This window comes from Lepisosteus platostomus, chromosome 27, assembly GCF_059453375.1.
Source record: "Lepisosteus platostomus isolate fLepPlt1 chromosome 27, fLepPlt1.hap1, whole genome shotgun sequence".
Classification (NCBI taxonomy): Eukaryota; Metazoa; Chordata; class Actinopteri; order Semionotiformes; family Lepisosteidae; genus Lepisosteus; species Lepisosteus platostomus.
This window is the reverse complement of record NC_142637.1, coordinates 1,320,246-1,342,108: the sequence shown is the minus strand read 5'-3', so window position 1 is coordinate 1,342,108 and position 21,863 is coordinate 1,320,246. Positions and strand designations below refer to the sequence as shown.

The following is a 21,863-nucleotide window of genomic DNA, read 5'->3' as shown; positions in this document are numbered from 1 at the left end:
GAAGGTCTACTGTTTCACTTGATAATGGTGGAAAGAGTATGTAACCACACTTTAGTTATTGATACAGTAATACTTGGACAGGGGATAGCAAAGAGGAAAATGCTCATATTTGGTTCTTTTGATATTTTTGGGACTTTTTTGTTATTTTAGCACAGATATTTTATTCATGTCCATGTCCCTGGTTGCAAAAATATTGTCTTAAGGTACTTTGGAATTTGAATTGATACTAGCAATAGACTTTGATGTCTTCTAAATCTGCTTTTCAGTGTTTCACCTCTTAAATCCAACTAGCCAAAAAAGATTGTAAAAAAGTTTAAGAACTACAGGTTAATATTGCTTTGTCTGAGTACAACAGATTATTTTTCACTTTTTCCAGATCATTCATTATTATAATCATTTCTACTGTTGTATGTGTGTATATTGTACTAAGTGTAACAAAGTGTTAGGGTTTAGTGTCTGTGCTGCTGAACGTGATTAAATGTGATTAAATGTTATTTATTGTTCTGTGGTGAGAGCATTATAGTCAGAATGTTTTTTTTAAACGTTTCTAGCTGTGGAAAACTATTTTTAGAAGTGAGCTTGATGAAAAGAGAACATTGATATTGGTTGATGTTAACAATGTTATGAGTCTACATATCGGGAAGGTGTCTTTTAATTTAGTTTACTGTTTCCAGGGAACTGTAGAAAAATGGCAGTTAATTTCCAAGAGTCACTGAAAATGGCAGGGAAAACATTCTATTTAAAGTAAAATTCAAAAATGTATATTAACAGAACAACTTCCACCAACTGCCCACAGAACTAGGGAAATCTTTTCATTCTAAATGATATGTACACAGAAGATAAGAGGAACAGCTGATAGCAAGGAGTTCACCTGTTTAGCTGATCATTTTAAAATTGTTTCAGGCCTTTAGAAATGGTTGATTTAAAGCTTTTTTTTATGAAACCTTCTGGACTGGGGCTCTTCTCCAGGGACAGGGTTGCAGACCCCTGCTCTAGTGCTTGGGCTGTTTAAAAAATAAAAACATCTGTGATTTTCTGACTTCAGGTGACATGTTAATTCTGACAGGTGTGAGGTAAATAGATGTTACACATTATTAGGGCAGTGCAGTATTTATCAGTGTCTTCTATAACAGATGAGTGTCGCGCAGTCTTGGTCTTGAAATTGCCCTGTGTCTTCTGATTCTCATTCCAACTAAGATTGTAAGCAATCGAGCTTATTGAATTCTTATTTAAACCAAAATTCAAATGAATACAATGAGCAGAACTCTGTTTCAGTTTGGTTTATAATTTATTGCACCACTCTAGCTTTCTGAACAACTCTTTATGATGAATTGCCGGCACGCAGACGCAGGTGGGAGTGACGCTGTCACAGCTGCTCAGAGCTCTCGGTGCTGCAGGGGCCTGCTGGTTCAGCTCAACCGCGTCATTGAGACAAAAGATCTAAGTGAGAGTAAATCTGAAACTCAGGATCTGGCACAGGTTTTCTTCCAATTTCTGATTTCGTTTTGTTTATTAAGAATTGAAACAGTTGTTAAAAATACATACAACCCATATAAATCTAGAGCTTGACGAGGTCAGACAACTAAGCTCAGTTGAAATAAAATCAAGGAGAAACAGGAGATGCTCAGACTGGGCCACGTGGTGACAAGTAGTGTAGTCACTGCTGTTCTCATTTCATGCACTCCTTGTCTTAAAACCTTAATCCCAGAGTTTCATTTTGTGCTCTTGTTTTGTCATAGGAGACTTGTTAGACGTCTTAAGTCTGCTTTAAACAGAATTTCATAAATGCGGTTATTAACTGGTATACAGTAGGAAACTAAAAAAAAATAAAATAAATTTTGATGCTTTTAAAGGCACCCTTGATACAAGTTAATCGGTTATGGATTGTTTGTGGTGTAGAAGTGTCAATTATGTGAAGTAAAATGGAGGACATGGGTGGAACAAAAAAACATTTCTACCTTCGAAGATGAGGGTTGACACCCTGCTGGGTGGGGCCATGGTCAAAACAAGCTCTCTGTTAGGTGATGGAAATGAATCCTCAGGGAATTATCAGAACCCCCGTTTCCTGTCTGCTTCAGGGCTGGATTTCAAAACGAATTTCTGCTTGGTGGTCACCCAGAATCCTAGCTCTGAGGCTCTGCTATTTCAATACTGGGCTCTTCTATTCTACTGCCAGGCTTGGGCACAAGCCTGGTTAAGTTAATTAGCTCCGTTGTGTATTTAAGGAGCTGACTTTAGCAAAGAACTGTACTGGAATTGATCAGAAGTCTTGGAATATGAGGGTTTTTACTTTCCTAGGAACACCCAAAAATATTTTAAGACTATCCATTTGCTTTAGATTTGGACTCTGACTTAGTACTTTCAAGAGTAAAATATTTTGCACATTATGTGCCAAATAACTAATCAAATTTCTTTGCCCTTCATGTAATATGTAGGATGAATCAGGAGATTTAGTTTGAATTTATTTATTGGGTGATTGTAGCTGTGATCCGCTCTTCAACAGGCTCTCTAAAGCCTTTAAGATTACCTTTGGTGAAGATAATATTAGTTGGTTGAAGACAGACATCGATTGACCTGTCAGATCTTTTTTTTCGGGCAGATATATTGTTAAAGTGTTCATGTATAAATGTAGATCAGAATATCAGTATCACTGCTACAAGATTTATGGTGAATGATTGATAGGAAAGGATGTGATGTAATATATATATATATTTCTGTAACTATTATTTTTTAATATAGAATAAAGAAAAAGTAACTTCATGCCTTGACAAGCTATTTTCTTCACTATGTGTGTGTTTATGTAAATATTGGAAGACTTCAAGAGATCCTGGTAAACAACATAGTCCAGCTCACTAGTAATCTTTATTTTTAATCTAATCTTTCATCTACAAACTCAGTTTAATGTTTGTGTTGATAATGGTCCCAGATGGACAGATAATGCAAATGTAGATTTAGTTTCAAATTCTGCTTTTTTCCCTGCTGAGCTACACCTCTGGGCAATTTTTTTTTTGCATAGTCTTGAATGTTAAACGATTCACAATTGAATTGATGTCATCTTTCTGTGCCGTCGGTGAGAGAAACGTTGTTGTGGTTGTTGTAGCTGCTGATTTAGAGAGTCCTTTCGAAGACTAGATTCATAGGGAACTTATTTGGTTGTAGTAATGTCTTTGGTCTGAGGGTTTCGTCCAGCCGTCCCGTCACATAGCTGGGTGACCTGGAGGCATGGCTTCAATCTTCATGTGAAGAAGGATTCCAGAACAGTTTCTGGGGCCTTTCTGAAGCTACGGAATGTAAAAGCAACACTTGTGAGTTCCTGTGAGCATCAGACTCCTGGCCATGTGGTCACAAAGGGCAATCCCCAAATCAGCTTAGCTGTCTCACTGCCACCTTACCACAAGAATAGATACAGGGAGGGTTGTATTGTAACACAGCCTCAATCCTCTTACCTACAGCCAGAGATTTAGAATAAAACAAAGGCACAGTGAAAGGAGTAGTCACACATCCATGCACCACAGCCAATCTGTTTAGTCCTGAGTCCCAGCAGCTCAAAGCCTATCCCAGGAACACAGGATCCCAGGCAGGACAGCGACCTGATTGGGGTGCCAGTCCATCACAGGACCACACACGGACAGTGGTCTTGATTAAGAGACAGCAGCCAGTGGTCTTGAATAGCTTCCTGTCTTGTTTTTTTACTGAGGCCCATGCTGGGATTGCACACATGCATGTCTTGATGAGTCCCCAGTAGACTTATACAATGCTTGCTGTTAACAGTTTCCACGAGGGCGTTGTTCTTAAAAGGCAAGAAAGGGTAATACGAAAAATAGAGTAAAGACAATAGATAACAACAATGAGTAAAAAAGCAATGTAATTCATTTAAACTCTAGAGTACTATGTCAGGCTGCATACCCAAGTTGCTTTTTTAAAGCTTGTGTAGCTTGAAAGAGGTGGATATTTTGTGTTCAGTGACTAAACTGCTTAAGAGGGGGATTAAGAGGTTAAGAAAGAGAAGAGTTTCTGAAAGACAAAGAAAATAGTAACCAAATCTGAAAGCAGCTGTCTGCAGAAAGAGACAATGGAATTGTAACTGGAATACACCCTCTTTGACGCATTTATGATTACATAAACAGATAAGTCCACAGCAATATCACCTAACACACAGGCCATTTATGATTACTGTTATCCTAAGAACTGTACTGCATTGCTTAGTACACCCCTGCAGTTCCTCACTGTGACAGACAGGTGGCAGGCTGCCATCAAAAGGTCAGATCCTGCTCTTGGTGAAAACGGCTCCACTCTGGAACATTTCCTAGAAATCATTCTAATAACGCTGCCATTGTTGGCTCCATTGTTATTCCTTTCACTAGAAATGTGTAGATGTTTTTCTATTATGTTGTTGGTGTTCTGTAGTTGATGTAATGTCTTATCATATCAATATTAAGCAAAGATAGAGAAATCCCTATACATAAGGATGAGAAGGGTTTTACTCCACATGAAACTCATTAGCTGACAGTACATTGTTTTTTTATAATTTTGCTACATAGCATTAGACATTTTTGACAAAGCAGGTTTATGTTTATTTCATTATCTGTGTTCTAGCAAACACAAGTAAATTCTATTGAAATTATCAAACTTTTAAAGGTTAAAATTACCCTGTTCAAAGTTTTATTTATGATGTAATTACAAAGATGTATTTATGAATGTATTTGCATACATACGTTTTTTTTATTGCACTTTAGCAAGTGATTTCTGTGAGGTGGAAGACATACTGTAACTATGTCCTGTGCCAAGGTTTCAAGAACTGAGTCCAATACAAAAGGAAATACAACTGCCCAGTTGTGTGGCAGCCATGCATTACCTATTAAGAGAAAAGTGCTTGGGTTTTTAATAAAAACAGCACAAACCAGAGTCTAATCCCAAAAAACAACACAATAAATAAGAAATAAAAACAACTCACAGTCGTGTGACCTAACTATTTCTCTAAACTATATGAAGATTTTGTATAGCAGTATAAGCAATGGCCTTTAATATTTCCTTCTGTAATAAACGCAGAATGTTTCAAGAATGCCTTATATGCAGTTGTCCTGTGCGCTCTCAGATATATAATTACCTACTTAAGTAAGTTGAAATTTGAGACACAGGATCCCTTTTTTCCAGATCTCAGAGTTGGTGTTAGAGGAGAGAGTAACACTTGACATGTTTGACAAATTACATTGGCTTACATAACCAAGTTCCTCTCTCACTTCAACCCCGAAAGAATGCTTAGATGTAATCCTCTTTTCACAGAAGTGGTTCTACAAATACCAGGCTAATCATTACTGCCCTCAATGAAGGTTCTTAAACCATCACTGACTTCCTATGCCAGAGTCAGAAAGGCACCTGTCAGTTTTCCTTCTTTATGTGTGAGATGGCAGGTTATGTCACTGCTACAGTTGGGCAACAATTACGTATGAAACATTTGTGCCGTGCCTATTAAGACAACGTGTTCTCAGAAACGGCTGGAAATAAGTACCCACAGTGGCAAATGGCCCAGATTCTGTTTAGTTTCTTAGTTCCTGTGTTAAACCTGATATAAGAAACATGTTCAAGGTACTTGAATTTGTGCTTTTGTAAGCATAATGTAAGGGTCTTGCTCAGTAAATTCCTGACATAATAATATTATTATATTATGGCTGACTGGTACAGACAGTGCAGTGTGATAGTGTTTGATTTGCAGGAGTCAGCACTCCTGAGGTGACCACACACCTCTAAACCGTCTAGTCCAGGTTAGATTCATGTGTATGAGCTCTGGACGCAGCTGGAAAGCAGTGGTGCCCTGGGTTCAGTTCTTTGGGTGCTGTCTGTGTGGAGTTTGTATGTTTGTATGTTCATGTGGGTTCCCTCTGGGCGCTGGATGCCTGTTGCTTGCTGCGATAAGCTCCCCTGTGACTTTGCAGTGGACAAAGCAGTTAGAAAATGGTTAGGTGGACCAAAAGACTTTTAACAACAGTACATGGCCTCACACATTTTTCCAGACATCTTGATTTCATTTAGCCTTTTATATCGTTAGCTCCAACACATGTACAGTACGCTTCCTGAAGGATATCTAGAAGACAACTCATCTGCTTATTCATCCGCACTGGATTGCTTGTAGTTAAGCATGCCAGCACTTCATGACATTAACTCTTAATGGAAAATGAGCAGTAAGAGGAGTTTAAAATACCAGAAAAGAAGAGATTCAAACACATTATCCATATGTCTGAATAGTGCAAAATTCTTGTTAATCATCTGGAATCTAGATCTCGATGTTGGACCTCTGTGAGCACAAAAGCAGCTTGAGCTGGATGTGGCCTTTTTCCCCACAAGGCTCAGCAATATGTGCTGGCCAGTCCCACCCTCTCTGCTGCCAGGATTGCCTACAGTGAGACAGCAGTGTTTACACAGATTTTCCCTGTTATTCAATAGGGGTGAAATCTGGATATTTCTGGAATTGTTCTGGTCAGGGAATCATGCCTCATGCTCCTAAAGTTATCCATGCAGTGCCTGACATTGGAACACTCTATGTAACTGAAAGTTACTAATATTTTGGACAGTGGGTGTATAGACACATATGCCTTGCCTATGGGCTGTGAATTCAAGTCACCTCTGTAGGCCTGTTGTACCTGGAGCTACTTGAAACACAGGGAGGCTTGGCAGGCTTTGTCCTGCAGGTTTGCTGCAGGTGTTCAGTGCAAATAGCACCTTGGATATAGGAAGCAGGTAATGGGACAAAGGCAAGATGTTTAAAAACATCAAAGAAATGTGATTGCCTACGATTGGAGCAAAGGGAGGAAACATCAATACCATCACTGATTATTGGAATCATGCTTGTTGCTCTCTGCTTTAGATGAGATTGTCTTTACTTAAGGAACTAGTGTAAATTTAGCACAGGTGAAAACACTCTATCCCTGATTCTTTGCTCTAATGTCATTAAAACAGACCCAGACATTACGATCCAGAGGTTGTGGGGCAGGGCTTGTCTCGGAGCCAGTTCCCAAAATAAAAGCAATAATCTTCTACAAAATGATTTGTAACTATTTGAGTTCTTGAAATAGAAAAGATAACAATACCTCAGTTTCCTAAATATGAATTCGTTCAACATACAACAAACGTTACATGTTTGTACTGTAGGCAGGCTGTCACTATGAAAGTATGCCTGTGAGGATTTTATTTTTGCAAAAGCTGTTTCACACTAATTCCAAATACAGTGATCAGTTTGTTCTGTATTTGTTACTTTTAAGGAAAATTAATTTCTAAGGAATTATTGATCAAAAAAAGCCTAGCAATGAATATTTATTCAAGTATACTGTATATATAAATCTCTTTCCCCTTTTTTCATCCTGAGCGAGAGAGGGTGTGTATCCTGTAGAAAGCACAACATGGCCGGGATTTATAGGGCAACTTTACTTTTCTAGATTCTCTAATAAAACAATACTCATCATGCACATTTAGTTTCAAGAAAATAATAAAATATCATTTCATTATCTAGTGCAGAGGATACGTGAATCAAACCCAAATCTGAAGTAGGATAATTTACTAATATATTGTAGATATTGTTTGCTAAAGAAACAAAGAAAGGTTACAAGTTATAGGAGCCATTTAGCCCCATCAGCCTGTTTATCATTTACCATGATTTATGTCAGTTCAATTTGAATTTGTTCTTTCCATTTAACATTGAAGAAAGGGACAAAACCTGAAGAGAATTGAATTCTGTCTTTCATGTGTGGGCTTGTCAGTGTGACATAACTAACTCTGACCAATGAAATGGACAAATATTCTGAATATATCTTACTTACTTACAGAAGGTTCTTTAGGTAATATAGCAGAAAAGCTTTTTTTTCTGGTTCTAAACAAGAAAATAGCCACTCCTTTACCAGATCAGTGCAGTGAGCTCCAAGTCATGTTTTGCCAGAACACAGAACACTTTTTGTGTGAAGTGATGCAACTGCCCTCAGAATATATGACATTCAAAAATATTTTTTTAACAAACCAATTACATAGTGGTTGTACATGATTTACATTGAGTACTCGCAAACAACTGCATAATAAATGCTGAATATGTGGTGTTTTTAATTAGGTCTTAGTAAAAATGGCATAAACACTATTTATCTCCATCAGGCATTGGTTTGGAGTTGCCTGAAGGTTAGGTAGCTGATACACATCTTCTAAAACCCTTACAATACCCTCCTGATTTAGATTCATTCAATTAAGAACCAACATTTTAAAACAACGCCTCGCACGCCGCAACAAAGAAGTGTTAAATTTCATTATGCTGTCCTAAGCTCCTTAGGGGCCTTAGCATTTCATAGTCTCCCGGGGACTTTAGCATCAATTAATCCCTGATTGCTTGATCCTAAGTTAGAAAGGTTTACACAAATTGGCCTGCGTCGCACTTCCTGCGAGTGGGGATTTTAGTATGGACCAGTTACTTCTGCCGACACAGGCCAGCAATACGAGCCCTCTGAGCTGTCTCTCTGCCATCTGGAAAGCCATGCTGGAATGTATGAAAAACTCCCTGCAGAGCCTGTTAGCCCTCAACTGGGATCGCCTGAAAGCCTGGGGCAGGGATTTCTGCAAGCGCAATGGCCTGTTGTCGCTGTCTGTGATGTCGGTGGTGGGCGGCTGCCTGCTGGGTTTCTTGCTCAGGGACTTGGAGCTCTCCGAACAGGTAAGTGCGGGGCAAAACGGGCTTTCTTGAGTTCTGGTTCATAGCAGGAGGCTGGAAGCCCCATTTTACTGACATACAGAACGGCAAACAAATATGTTGTGAGCTCAAGGGTTTGGCATCAAATCCAATAATGCAAGTTCATTGCTCACTGCAGACCAGTCTTTTCAAGATGTTTTTGTCTGGAATTAACACTCTGAATGTGTGAGAGGGGCTATGCACAGCTCTGGTGAACACTAGTTCTTGCTTTATATTTAGTGCAGTTCAGTCATTAAACTTTATTACAAATGTCCACTTAACTCTAGAAAGACAACAGTAGAACAGTTTCCTAACCCTGGTGTGCCTGAGCTGGCATTCAGCCGTTTCTGCTGAGCTCTCTTTCTTAGCGGAACTGTGCCAGACTGGTCCATGAAGTTAAATAAGATAAAGGAGATTTATTCTTCTAGAAAACATCTACAATGTTTCACTAAAAAATTCAAGCAGGCTTACATAGCCCATTAACCTCCTTTGGCAACATTCCTCATATGCAACATTCCTGATTTGCCAAACCTGTAAATTTAGTCCTCTTTTACCGTGTTATACCACAGCAGCACATTACATTGCATAGTGGGGGAAGAAATCCCATTGATAAAAAAGTAACAGCTTAACACACCAGCAGCTTTAAGCCAGATAAGACATGTCTTAAAAACTCTCTCACTATTCGCACACAAATCCCAGTGCCACTAAGTGAGCTTATCTGAGTGCTGAAGCCTTGGAACGCAATGAAATACGAGCTTCTAGTTTGTAGATTTTAAAACAGAGCTATAAAATATCAGTACTCATGTTTATAATGAAATACTTAAACCATATATGAAATACCTAATCTGTATAGACTCATAAGATTTCCAGACCAATTTAAAGTTATGGTTATGTCATCTGTACATTATGTGAATTAGTACTGTTAGTACTAGTGAAGTTTTGAACAATCCTTCATTAGTGTGTTTCTAACTGTTAAAGGTCAAATTGCACCCCTTTTCCAATTTCTAAAATAACTGCTTTAATGGATGGTGTGAGCATCTTTATGCTAACAGCTAACATGTGAGAGGCCATGATGCAATGCCTCCTGCTCTTGTAACAACAGATAATTCAATTGTGACCTAAAGGCGGAAGAGACTTAGGAGAAACTAAGCCCTTGCCAGCAGCCCCAGCTCAGTCACACGCTGACAGTCTGAAACAGACCTGGGCCCTATGACTTGGTCCAGGTGTAAATGTGAGATATTGCTTCACCAGCTGAATTACAGGAGAACTGTGGTGAGGAACTGGTACCCCTTCTAGCCATCTAGCATCAGTAACCACTTTATCTTTGAGGTGTCTTAGCAAGCTGGGCCCATGCTAACTCACCCAGGGTGTGAATACGCCCTGGACAGGAAGCCAGTCCGTGGCAGGGTGCACATGTCTTCATCCTGGTTAGCATGTATTTGGAAGGTGGGAGTGCATGGTGGCATTTTGGAAAAAAAGCCATGTGAACTAGATGAGACCATGCAGACTCCACCTAGAAGACATCTCAGGCTTCATTCAAACTCAGGATCAGACAGCTGTGAGGCAGCAGTGTTACCCACCTCCCATTAGTCTAACACAGTCAAGATTAAAGGGTAATGAAACAGAGGTAACAGGTTAAATTCCAGTCACTTTGAAATATCAGTTCCGAGCTACCTTGATTATTACATCAGTGCCGAGAGATCAAGCAGTAAGCCTTCATGCTTTGAAAGCTGGCAGTGTTTCCCAATACTAGATCCATTTCACCATAAGACACCCACTGCCTTTCTCTGCCATGGTCTGTCCGCGTACTGGAATGGCTGTTGGTAACAAACAATGTCTCTACATGCCTTCTGTTCCCTGTCTAGGCAAAAATCTACTTCTCCTTCCCCGGAGAGCTCCTCATGAGGATGCTGAAGATGCTGATTCTTCCTCTCATCACTTCCAGGTAAGATGTGCTGGTTTTCCTTAGGTTCTATACTTCTTTTAAAATAAATAAATTATATAAGAAAGGGTTATACTAATGTACTTATACTGTGATTTTTTTAATTTAATAATAAGAACAAGATAACTGCACAGGTTGGGCTGTCACTATGTCAGTCTTAATTCTTTTCATTGTATTGTGTTCTTCGGCATGAGAACCACTTTATAAGCGGCAGGGTTTTGTGTGGGTGCGGGAAGCCCCTATATCGCAGGGGGTGTTAGTTCTATGTTTCTACTCCAGGGGAGGGCACAGGGGTGGGACAGGAGAGTAGGGTCCCTGGAAGAAGTTTTCTCCTATTGCACAGAATAACCATGAGTGTTTGGTGAGCCCTGATGCATCCTGGGAGGTGTGTGTATGTATGTGCGTGGGTTGAGGTGGTGTGGTGACAGCTCCAGTACCAACCACCCCAGCCAGACCTGAGAAGGTATCTCCATGAATGAACTACAGCCGTGACTGGATGTAGCAAGAGGCTTCTAATTTGCACCAGCAACTCTTATACACCGTGGTTAGTGTGAAACTGTAGATTGTGTTGCAGATTTAAAAAATTAACACCCTGCAGCACACAGAGAGCACAGGTCTGTCTCCTTCAGACAGTGCAGGAGTCCTCCATGCTTTCTCAGGGACAAGAAGAAGAGACTATTGTCCACTGGAGCTCCACAGAAGATCTCAGCTGCCTTCTGCTGCCCGTAACCATGAGCTGCTTTGACTGTTTCCTCTCCAGCTTAATGTCGGGCCTGTCTGCTATGGACACCAAGGCGTGTGGCCGCATGGGCCTGATCACCATCACGTACTACCTGTGGACCACCTTCATGGCCGTGATCGTGGGCATTGTCCTGGTGCTCATCATCCACCCTGGCAACGCCTCCGAGAAGGAAGGCAGCCGAGTGGGGGGCGGGCCGGTCATGACCTCCGCGGACGCCCTGCTAGATCTCATCAGGTAAACCCTGTGTGTGCGGTGTGTGGTGTGCGTTTACGGACCGCTCTCTGGCGTGTGTGTGCTGACTGGACAGACAGACAAGTGGTGACAATGTGACCCAGAACAAGAAGGGTCATTCCAAAGATGATACACATTTTGGCTCTTATGCCACAGTACTAAAAGGAATTAACAGGAAGGACCAACTGTTCCTATCTCTTATAAACACTCCGTTTCTGACTTTGCAGCTTTTTGTTTCTTAATTGAATGATTCTGCAAATCATTTTCAGATTCTGCACTGTCATGTAATATAGTGTATTTTCTTATTACTAATGTATGCGAATGATTTATATTCCGTATTATGGATATGAGAAAGGTTTGTTTCATAGGCATTCACACAGGAGATTCTGATTAATTTTCGGGCTGTGAACATATGAAAGATCATGAGAAACATTGAAGCAGCTTATAAATGTTGCTTCCTCTAGTGGGATAGGGCACTTGTATAGATTTGGTCATTGTACAAACCTATAACATACCCCACTGAAGTAGTTTCGCTCAAATTAGAAAATCTGCTTCCTTAACGGGTTTTGTACCAATTTCCAGTATCCCTCACAGCTTTGTACAGAACATGATATTCTGCCAATGTTAATTGCTAATAAGAGCATCAAGCTCTTAATTCTGAGACACTGCTTTATTAAGATGCTGAATCCCTGGTCTGAGGTTTTTGTCTCGGCTTCATAACAATCCCATTAAGGCACAGTGGTATTACAGTATTTTTAGTAATCCGTGCCACAAGAACGTCTTAGCTACCGCAACGCTAGTGACTTCCAGAGACTGATCCGATCACTACACCAAATGTATTTGACTCTCCAGGAAGCTGCCCTCTGTACTGTGCTGAGATCCAGCACCAGACAGCAGGCTGAACATACAGTATCCATAGCGTCCCTCTGTCGCTCGCCACTTCATTTTCAAAGTGAAAAAAGGAGTTCAGTCTTACCTCAGTGAGGGTGAAATAGTCAACAGTGCCTCAACAGCAAGAAGAACACAATGATGGATTGATGCAGACAGAAAAGAGCAAATAGCAACTCTTTTCAAGCACGAAGCTCTTCCTCGGGCGGAAGCAGGGTAGCCTTTGTATCCGACAAATCCTACATAATCACACTAGCTGTTATGGTCAAATAACGTCTTGCTCAGGATTCTACTGTTTAGTTACAACAACAAGACGGCAAGTTAGTTCTGAAGCTGGTCCAGAAATCCAGCTGTTAGACAGCTGGGAGGAGGGGTGGAGCTCACAACCTGGCCAAGCTTCTTGCTGCGGGAAACCCTGAACCGCCATCCACACAGCCCTGTGTCTTTTCTGTCATTCTTGTGTTCAAGCTTAAATACAGCCACTACCAAGTCATGGATAACTAACCCTAATGGAAGATTCAGACCTTCATTTCATTAAAAAAAAACAATGCTCTTTTCCTTGTTTCTTCACAGGAATATGTTTCCTGCCAATCTGATCGAAGCAACATTCCAACAGGTAAGAAGAATTTGCCTCCATGATTAGGATTGTTTCATTCATATTATTTAACAAAAAACAGTGTCCTTAAAAAAGACTAAATATACATTAAAAAGGCTGAATATTTTGTCAAGGCATTTGGTCCTGACAGAACCCTGTGAAATGTGGTGTGTTCTCTCTGGACTGAAGCCCTTTGTTTCATTGTGTCTGTTCTAGTATCGCACGCAGCTGGTTCCAGTCCTCAGACCGGCTTCGAGTGGCCGAATCACTGGCGTTTCACCCAACTATGTCTATTTCGTCCCCGACGAGACCAATCCCAACATGGGCCGGCCTGTGTTTCTGGAGCTCACCCCCTCACCACAGGTTGACTACAAGTCCATCCCGGGAAGCAGCAAGGGGATGAACGTGCTGGGCGTGGTCATCTTCTCGGCCACCATAGGTACCAGGGGACTCCATGATGAGGGGTCGGCGTGACGCCAGAGACATTTTAGAAAGAAAAGACTTTCAGGGTCAGGAGCAATGGTTAGCATGGCTGCCATGCACCACTGGGGCCCTGGGTTCAATTCCTGGGGTGCTGTCTGTGAGGAGTTTGTGGGCTCTCTTTGTGTTCATGTGGGTTTCCTCCTGCAGTCCAGTTGGTTCCTGGGAAAATTGGTCCTGGTGTGAGTGTGTGCATTTGTGTCTGTCTCCCTGCGATGGACTGGTGTTCTATCCCGTGTGTATCCCATCCTGTATCTGTTGCTTGCCGGGACAGGCTCTGGCTTCTCCATAACCCAGAAAATTATGTTAGAAAAACAGTTTGAAAATGGATGGAAGGACTTTTTAAAGGCCCAAAACCAAATTTCCTCCAGTTTTTCTTAAAGTAGCATTAAGAGCTCAAAGGCTCTAAAATGGGAATGATAGATTATTAGTTTCATTTTTATTGCACGCTTGCCTCCATCTCACAGAGCTCTCCTTGCCTTTTCTTTGAAGGCCTGTTGCTGGGGAAGATGGGGGAAAGAGGGACACCAATGGTCAACGTCTGTCAGTGCATTAACGAGTGTGTCATGAAGATCATTAATGCAGCTGTTTGGTGAGTTGATACATGAGCCTTATACCTCCCAGAAAATACAATAATATCAGAATGTAAAGGAGCCATGGGCAGCGTTTAAGAGCACAAGGATAAACCAATCAATATGGGGATTGTTTTGGCCAAGGAAGGTGATGGAAGTCAGCATAGTTTCTTTATTTGACTGGATATTAATTTAAAATATTGTATCGACCCTGCAGCAGTCACTGTTGTTTGCTACATTCAGTGTGTGCGCATGTGGTGTATCTGGTTGAAAGGCCTAGAGTTGCTGGCTGTAGTTCATTACGAGCAAAGAGAGAAACATCCTAATCTCCACCTCTGTCCTGGGCCTCCTTGTTAATGCTACAAAGAAATGGCTCAGCGATACAACGCTTTGGCCAGTGAATATAGAGGTGTGGTATTTGTGGGTCACTGCTAAGCAATACTTTTCCTGCTTTTGCTGTTAAAATGATTAAAGATGCAAAATGCCAGATGGCTGATCAATAAACTGCTTATATTTTAAATTAATTCACAAAGTTTGTTTCCTCCACATTTATTTTGTAAACCAAAATAATCAAAACAAAAACCTGACTCCTACCAAAGTTCTAGCTCTACTTGTCAGAACCCTTTCCCCAACTATACAAGGGGTTGAATTAATTCCAGCGCTCTAAAGAATAAAAATAATTTAACAATAATCACGTTACTCACGTCACCAGTGTTCTCTTCTCCTCTGTCCCTCCTGGTTTATCACAGCTGCAACTCTCAATCTCATTCAGCTCTTTTCAAGCACTGGACTGGCTTCTCCCTACAGAAGCCTCCCATTGACACCTCAACCCTCCAGGCAGGAAAGTAGCTTCTCTCAAGCTGCACGTATCAAAGACAGCAGAATTCAGCTTGAAGCAGCAAAGTAACACAGCCTACATTGCTTCCCAATAAACACCCACCTCCATGAAAACTTTCAGGGTATTTCATGTGAACTTACTTCCTATTTTCTGTTCCATCTTACAAGTCAAGCATCTTTTCTTAATTCACAGGTATTTTCCCTTTGGAATTGTGTTCCTAGTGGCCGGAAAAATCCTGGAGATGGAAGATCCGTCTGAGGTGGGACAGAAGCTGGGGATGTACGCAATCACGGTCCTGTCAGGCCTCCTCATTCACGGGCTCATTCTCCTCCCCCTGTTCTACCTCATCCTGACCCGGAAGAACCCCTTCAAGTTCATTCGCGGGCTTCTGCAGGCCCTGGTCATCGCCCTGGCAACCTCTTCAAGGTACCGCTTCCCAGCTTCAGCTAGAACTGGGTTTCCTCGATGTCCCATATCTCCCACAGGGAAATGCAAAGTTATGAGAAACCAGTTGAAAGCTCTTTACATATACATTAGCAGTTTCCATTGTGTTTCTGTGTCATTGTCTTCTAAGTAGCAGTTTTAGTGTCTATCAATGTCTGAAGAACTTGCTGCTCAAACTCCTGAGCAGAGCCTGTTGCTCCCGGTCCAGCCTGCATGGTTAGGGAGTAGGTGGCTTTTCTGACTGCACTTCCTCATTCTCAGCTGCATGTGGTGGCAGGGTTCATAGCTGCAAGCTGAGCCACGAAAAACATGATTTGAAATTGGTGGGTTCCAGCTAGGGTGGGTGTAACTGAAGAAATGACTGGGCAGTTTTGTGTTTTTAAAAGACCGCAGCCTGGGCAGCTGACCTTGGGGAATGACTGGGAGACAGGGCTCTAGAATTGTGCTGTCCTGCTGTCCTCTAGTTCCGCCACTCTGCCCATCACCATGAAGTGCTTGCTGGAGAACAATGGCATCGACCGGAGGATAGCCAGGTTTGTCCTGCCCGTGGGCGCCACCATCAACATGGACGGCACAGCCCTGTATGAAGCAGTGGCTGCCATCTTCATTGCGCAGGTCAATGACTACGAGCTGGACTTCGGGCAGCTGGTCACAATCAGGTAACTTCTGCTGGGTAAAATCGGAAGATTTTAAGGCAATTATTCTTTACTCTTGTTGAAGGTGTGCAGAAATCAAAGCTCCGGAAAGACCCAGCTCTCACACAGCACTGTGTACGACTCCCCTGCACTGATGAGACTGACTTACTCCTTCTGTTCCCCTGCAGTATAACAGCAACAGCAGCAAGTATAGGAGCAGCTGGGATCCCGCAGGCAGGCCTCGTTACCATGGTGATAGTGTTGACCTCCGTAGGCCTGCCACCGGATGACATCTCCCTGATCGTGGCAGTTGACTGGGCCCTGTAAGTAAAACATCCCAGCCAAGGTTTGCAACCCTCTTCAGTGCAAATGCATGGATTTCTAAGCTTTTAAAAACCTTTTCGTTTTCAATATAAGGACAGACCTCTCTTCATTCTTCGTGTAATGAAGTCCAGTTATCCACTGAGAGCAAATTACCTGTTCAGTTCCCACAGTCTTTTGCTCACATGGGGAAAAAATGAACTGATTTTTTAATAAATGAGTTGTGAAGAGGGTATCACAGTGGCACAGCTGTTAGCATTGCTGCCGCACAGCACTGAGGTCCAGGGTTCAATTCCTGTGTGCTATCTGCATGGAGTTTGTATGTTCTGCCCGTGTGGGTCTCCTCCCACAATCCAAAGGCAGCATTTTCTGGGTTAAATGTCTTCTGGAAGAATTAGCCCTGGTGTGAGGGTGTGTGTGTGTGTGCCCTGCGATGGACTGGCATCCCATCCAGGGTGTGTCCCACCTTGTGCACTTTCTTTGCCAGGATAGGCTCCAGTGAGTCTGGAGCGGATGAAGCTGTCAGAAACTGAATGGACAGACTGATGAGTGGTTCTGAAGGTCAAGGGACCTGAGTGTGGTAACTCCCTTCCTGTGTCCTTTCAGGGATCGGTTCAGGACAATGATCAATGTGCTAGGAGACGCACTTGCTGCAGGAATAATCGCTCATATTTGTCGGAAAGACTTTCAGACGGACCCAAACAAGGTTTGGCATTATTTGTACTCCAAATATCTATATTTTTGCACTTAGATCTTTTTGGGCACATTTGAGTTTATAATTATGTTGTTTGTACTGAAATATAGCCTGTGAAATAAATTTGTACTTACAATGTTTAGAACATAGCAAGCCTAATACATTGAGCTTTTAATTCAAATTTTATTTGTGTAGCATATACTATGCAACATGTTCTTAGTTTGAAGACCATGATTCAGTGACGGTGGATCGACAGCGAATTTGGAGGGTAGCATTTTTTTTTAAATGCTGTTTGCTTGAAATATGATAATACTTTATTATCAGATTTCCAAGAAATGTGTCTTGCATCAACACGGCTATGTTTTACACACATAGAAACACACAAAATATACATTAAATAACAGACATTCACTTCACACCACTCCTGCAGGAATCCCCTAATTACACCAGAACCCTTTAAATTTACTCCCCGCAACTACACCAGACCCATTTAAATACACATCACCCCTTCCCTTTTCTACCTAATCCACTGACATTAATTACCCATAAACCATTACTGGTTTAAAGACAAAGACAAAGAACTGTGGCAAAAATTAGGCAGTTTTTTACTGTCTGTGTTCCAGGAGAACCCCTCTAGCGGCATCCAGGACCTACCCATGACAGAGATCCCACTGCTGGCGAACAAAGACTGTGTGTTTGAAGTGATTGGGGACACCGTAACTGAGCGGCCTACAGTGTATTACAACATCTGCCAAGTGTGATGCCAACAGAACATCCAGGGAAAAAATAGCAGCTGGACTGTTTGTAGAATTCCCTGGGCTGCAGGGTCTTCTGGTCCTCATTGCTCAAGCCCAGAAGGAACCTCTCTTCTTTCGTTTTTCATTTCAGATTTATTTTCACTATTCGGTATTTGAGCCGAGTCACTGAAGATTCAAGGGATTACCATTTTCACAATTGTGCCATTGTACAGTATGTAAACTATGACAAACAATGAACATTCCCCCCCCCCCCCCATCTACTGTATCTGTATCCAGCTTGTCTTTTGGGTTGGACTACCAGCTGCTCAAGAACAAGACCCAAGACCAGCGCCCACCAGCGTAAGAGATAAATGAAATTGATTTAGTCCACGTTTCACTTTCTGCGATATTGTTGCTTTGGAAGTGTGACATATTTCTTGTATGACCATGAAAGGCTGTTCTCTCGCTGTATATATGCACAGGGGGGAGAAAGAACAAAAAAATGATAAGGACTGCAAAAAAAAAATAATCTTCTCCTGCTCTGCCTGGAATATCATACCCGCACAAACTACAGGAAATGAATCTTTGTGTCTTGGAACGGAGGAGATTACGGGGGTCTTGATTCACGTCGTTAAAGTCCCAGAGAATCTCTCTTACTTCCAATCACCTGACGCAGAAACAGCCACACGTTGAAATGGAGTCTGCTTCCTTTCCACAGTGTTCAGATTAGAATCTCTAAAACGGCGTCTGTTCACAGCAGATAAGGTGGCGCCGAATGAATTCGCTCCCATGTGCCTTCTGTTGATTTCTCTCTGAGGTTTCATGTAGATATGCCTTCAGAACCACCAGCTTAAACTAAAAGGTGCACAACCCTTGGTTTGGCTCTAAATTATGCTTAAGACCGGAAGCGCATTTGTGCTTTCCTTCCTTGGGGTTGAGGAATCTAATCCTGGTCCTGGGGAGCTGCATAGGGTCAAAATCTTTGGAAAGTAGCGGAAGAACGCTTAAAGATGTAGAAAATCTATAAAAACTGCAGTAAGGGCAGTACCAAACGAGGTTAGAATAAAAAGCTTCAGACTCTCTGACCCTGCTGGACCAGGACCAGGATATCCCTGGTGTAAACCATTGAGGTTATATTTTTTTAAGCCTTTTCAGCCAGTGAGAAGGTGTAGCGGAAATCAAGCATTTATTTTTCAGAAGCGTGAGAATTCAGACTGCAGGTTTCCAACCCTTGTCCAGGAGCAACACTGTGCCTAAAGTGTTCAGTCCAGCTGAGTTTTCTAACTCTCCAGTGCTTACTGAGGACTTAATTCATCTGCTTGATCATTTAGACCTTGTTTTGTTTCTAAACTTGTTTCTTCAATCGGTCCCGAGTGTCAAAAACACCTAACGACAAGGAGACTTTACATTGTCTCTCCTTAACTTGCTTAGTGGTATTTCTCCCTAAATTGCTCTTAGTACTTGATCAATTGATGATAGATGAGGTGTGAATGATACCCTAAGACACACCGATGCATCCACAGTGGGAATAACCCTGCACCAGACACTATATTGAACAGATTTCTCCCAGCTGAGGTCCACCCGGTCACAATTCAGGCAGTCCATGTGAATGAGGGAAGTTAAGATGCCTAGAAATTAATTCAGGGTTGATGGAGCATACTAATCCCATCTGACCTTTTCAGAGCTGAAAACAAAATGTACAAATATGTCCAAAATAAAAAAAACTGAAATCAATTAGTCTGTGATGGAGAACTCATCTGGTTAAAAAAAAGACACAGTGTTGTGCCAGGACCAGCCTAGGAACTGGGAAACATCTGCTATAGATTACTTCAGAGGGGAAAATAATTGAAAAATCTAACCTCTTTCTCAAGATCTAGTAGAAACATAAACAGGAATGACATGCTGGTAAATAAAGATCCAGTAATAGTAATCTTTAGAGCTCATACAGGCTCAGTATAATGTTCAGTAGTCATTCCTGCTTAAGGAGTTGTGCTTTGTAATAGGGAGTCAATGTAAAATCAAAGTGTGTTATAGCTTTTCTTTTCCCAGATTTTTAAAGGGGCATCACATTTCATCTTTGGAATGCTCTGGAAAATGGGACAATGATTATAGCAGGGGCTGTTTTTCAAAAGCTCAGGCTCCTACATGTTCTCAGTGAGATTTAGTGTTGCCTTAAATGTGATCTTTAGACATCAGCCAAGAATTGTAGACAGTCCGACAACATAGTCAAAGCAGTTTTTCCTCTATTACAATGTTTCCCAGGAATTATGTCATTTTGCCAATTTCTTTCCCTAACTGTTCCCATTATGTTGGCAGACTCAAAATGGCAAATTACAGATTTTAATTCATAGGGCTGATGTGGTTTTTAATTAATGATTATTTTTGTTGTGGTTTGGTTATGATATTTTGTAATAAAACTTTGCATCTGAGCTGAAGACTTATTTTTCATTTACATTTTAATTTCAAACCACCAAAAACACGGCACAAGCAACCCCTTTTGAGACTAGGAACACCACGCAAGGGAAGGCCTCAGCTCAGACTGTTAATATATCAGCTACCATAACAATAAAAGCAGGACAGATGCTTAGTCCACTGTTGTGCAATCAACCATCACTTACCTTGTGCACCAGCATATATTTATTCTCCAGTGATGACTGGATTCCCCGCTCAGTCGTGAGTATTGCTCATGGCTCATGTTTCCTCTGGTCTAGTCTCTCGCTCGTTTGTGACCACGTCTCTGGCTTTTCCATTGCGCTGTCATCCGTGTTCACCTGTGCATCGACCCAGCCTGCCTGACGGCTCCCTGGACTGCTTGCTTGTGTTCGTGATGGACACAGATCGCGTTTAGTTTCACTCTTCCCTCCTTGCTCAGCCTCTGCACATGCTCGAGGCTTCTGTATGTCATCAGACAAGTGCAGCAGTCTCACAGGATCTGTCCAGATCTCTATTTGGACCAAAATGGACCAAAGAGCTTAACAAAAAGACTTCAGAACACACCCCAATTACACTGCAGAAGAATCACAAAAATGCTCTCAATAATTAGTATTTTTATTTTGGTTGGGAAGAGAGGAAAGGTGTTACTTTGGAGTATATTTGAATGAGAACCTTGCATCTGCAACCGATAATCCTCAGGTAGTACACAAGCATTTTGGCACTATGCCTTAACAGACCAATTAGTTTTTATTTCTTTAATAACATTGTATATTCAAACATCTAGTTTTTCAGTGGTTTTCATAGTATAAAAAGGTATTTTTTTTAAATTTGGTTAAAGACAATTGCCTTTAGAGTCTAGGCTTACTTAAGTGTTCAAAAAGCCCTAAACTGAAATACCATTTGTAATGGCAGTAAATATAGAAAACACCAATACTAATTTTTTTAAACTTTCTTGGCTGTCACATTTACACAAAGCAACTTGCATTTGGCCAATTCACTCAGTTTTTTACACAACTCAGGTGAAACAACAGCTTTCTCTCACCTGAGATACAACCTTCCATTTACAAGTCTGGAACTCAGACTGCTGCCCCTTCTTAGACTGGCTCAAGCCTTCCTCCATCCTGTTCTACACCAGCTTGACTTTGCTATAACCCACCTCGTTTCTTACAAATGCGAGCTTAAGGTGGAGAAGATCATCTGTTCAAAGTTAAGCTCCTTATTCAGAGAAAGAGAACATTCTGCCTGACAACCTTGCCCAAAATAACTGTCTCTAAAGCACAAGTGCATAATCAGCAAATGCACTTTTGCTTTGGATTAAAACCTACTTTATCTGCGCACAAAACATGTGCAGCACAGCAAAGCACGCAAGCTATCCAGATCAGTTACTGCCACTGAACCGCTCCAACAGGAAAGATTACATTTGCAATTTGACATTTTTAGGATAATTTATATTGCAATAATTCACTTAAATAAAATAAAATAAAACTTTTGTTCTGTGATCCCCCTCATCTTCAGATTCAGGTAACAAGGTTGTCAAGACCAGAAAAAAACAGTCCAAGGCTGTTGAAACAAAAGGACTCCCTGTTTGACATCCACTAATTTCCTGTCCACCC

The 21,863-nt window shown here is 41.4% G+C and overlaps 1 protein-coding gene across 1 annotated transcript; it reads left to right on the top strand.

Moving 5' to 3' along the window:
* Window positions 1–132: 132 nt before the first annotated feature.
* On the top strand, window positions 133–20,252 carry slc1a8b (solute carrier family 1 member 8b). Its single transcript, XM_088621872.1, has 11 exons — window positions 133–8,683; window positions 10,564–10,643; window positions 11,401–11,616; window positions 13,075–13,117; window positions 13,313–13,535; window positions 14,069–14,168; window positions 15,179–15,412; window positions 15,895–16,089; window positions 16,254–16,388; window positions 16,993–17,092; window positions 17,704–20,252. The coding sequence occupies exons 1-11, from the start codon at window positions 8,432–8,434 to the stop codon at window positions 17,839–17,841; spliced, it is 1,716 nt and encodes a 571-aa protein (XP_088477998.1). The 5' UTR covers window positions 133–8,431; the 3' UTR covers window positions 17,842–20,252.
* Window positions 20,253–21,863: the final 1,611 nt, after the last annotated feature.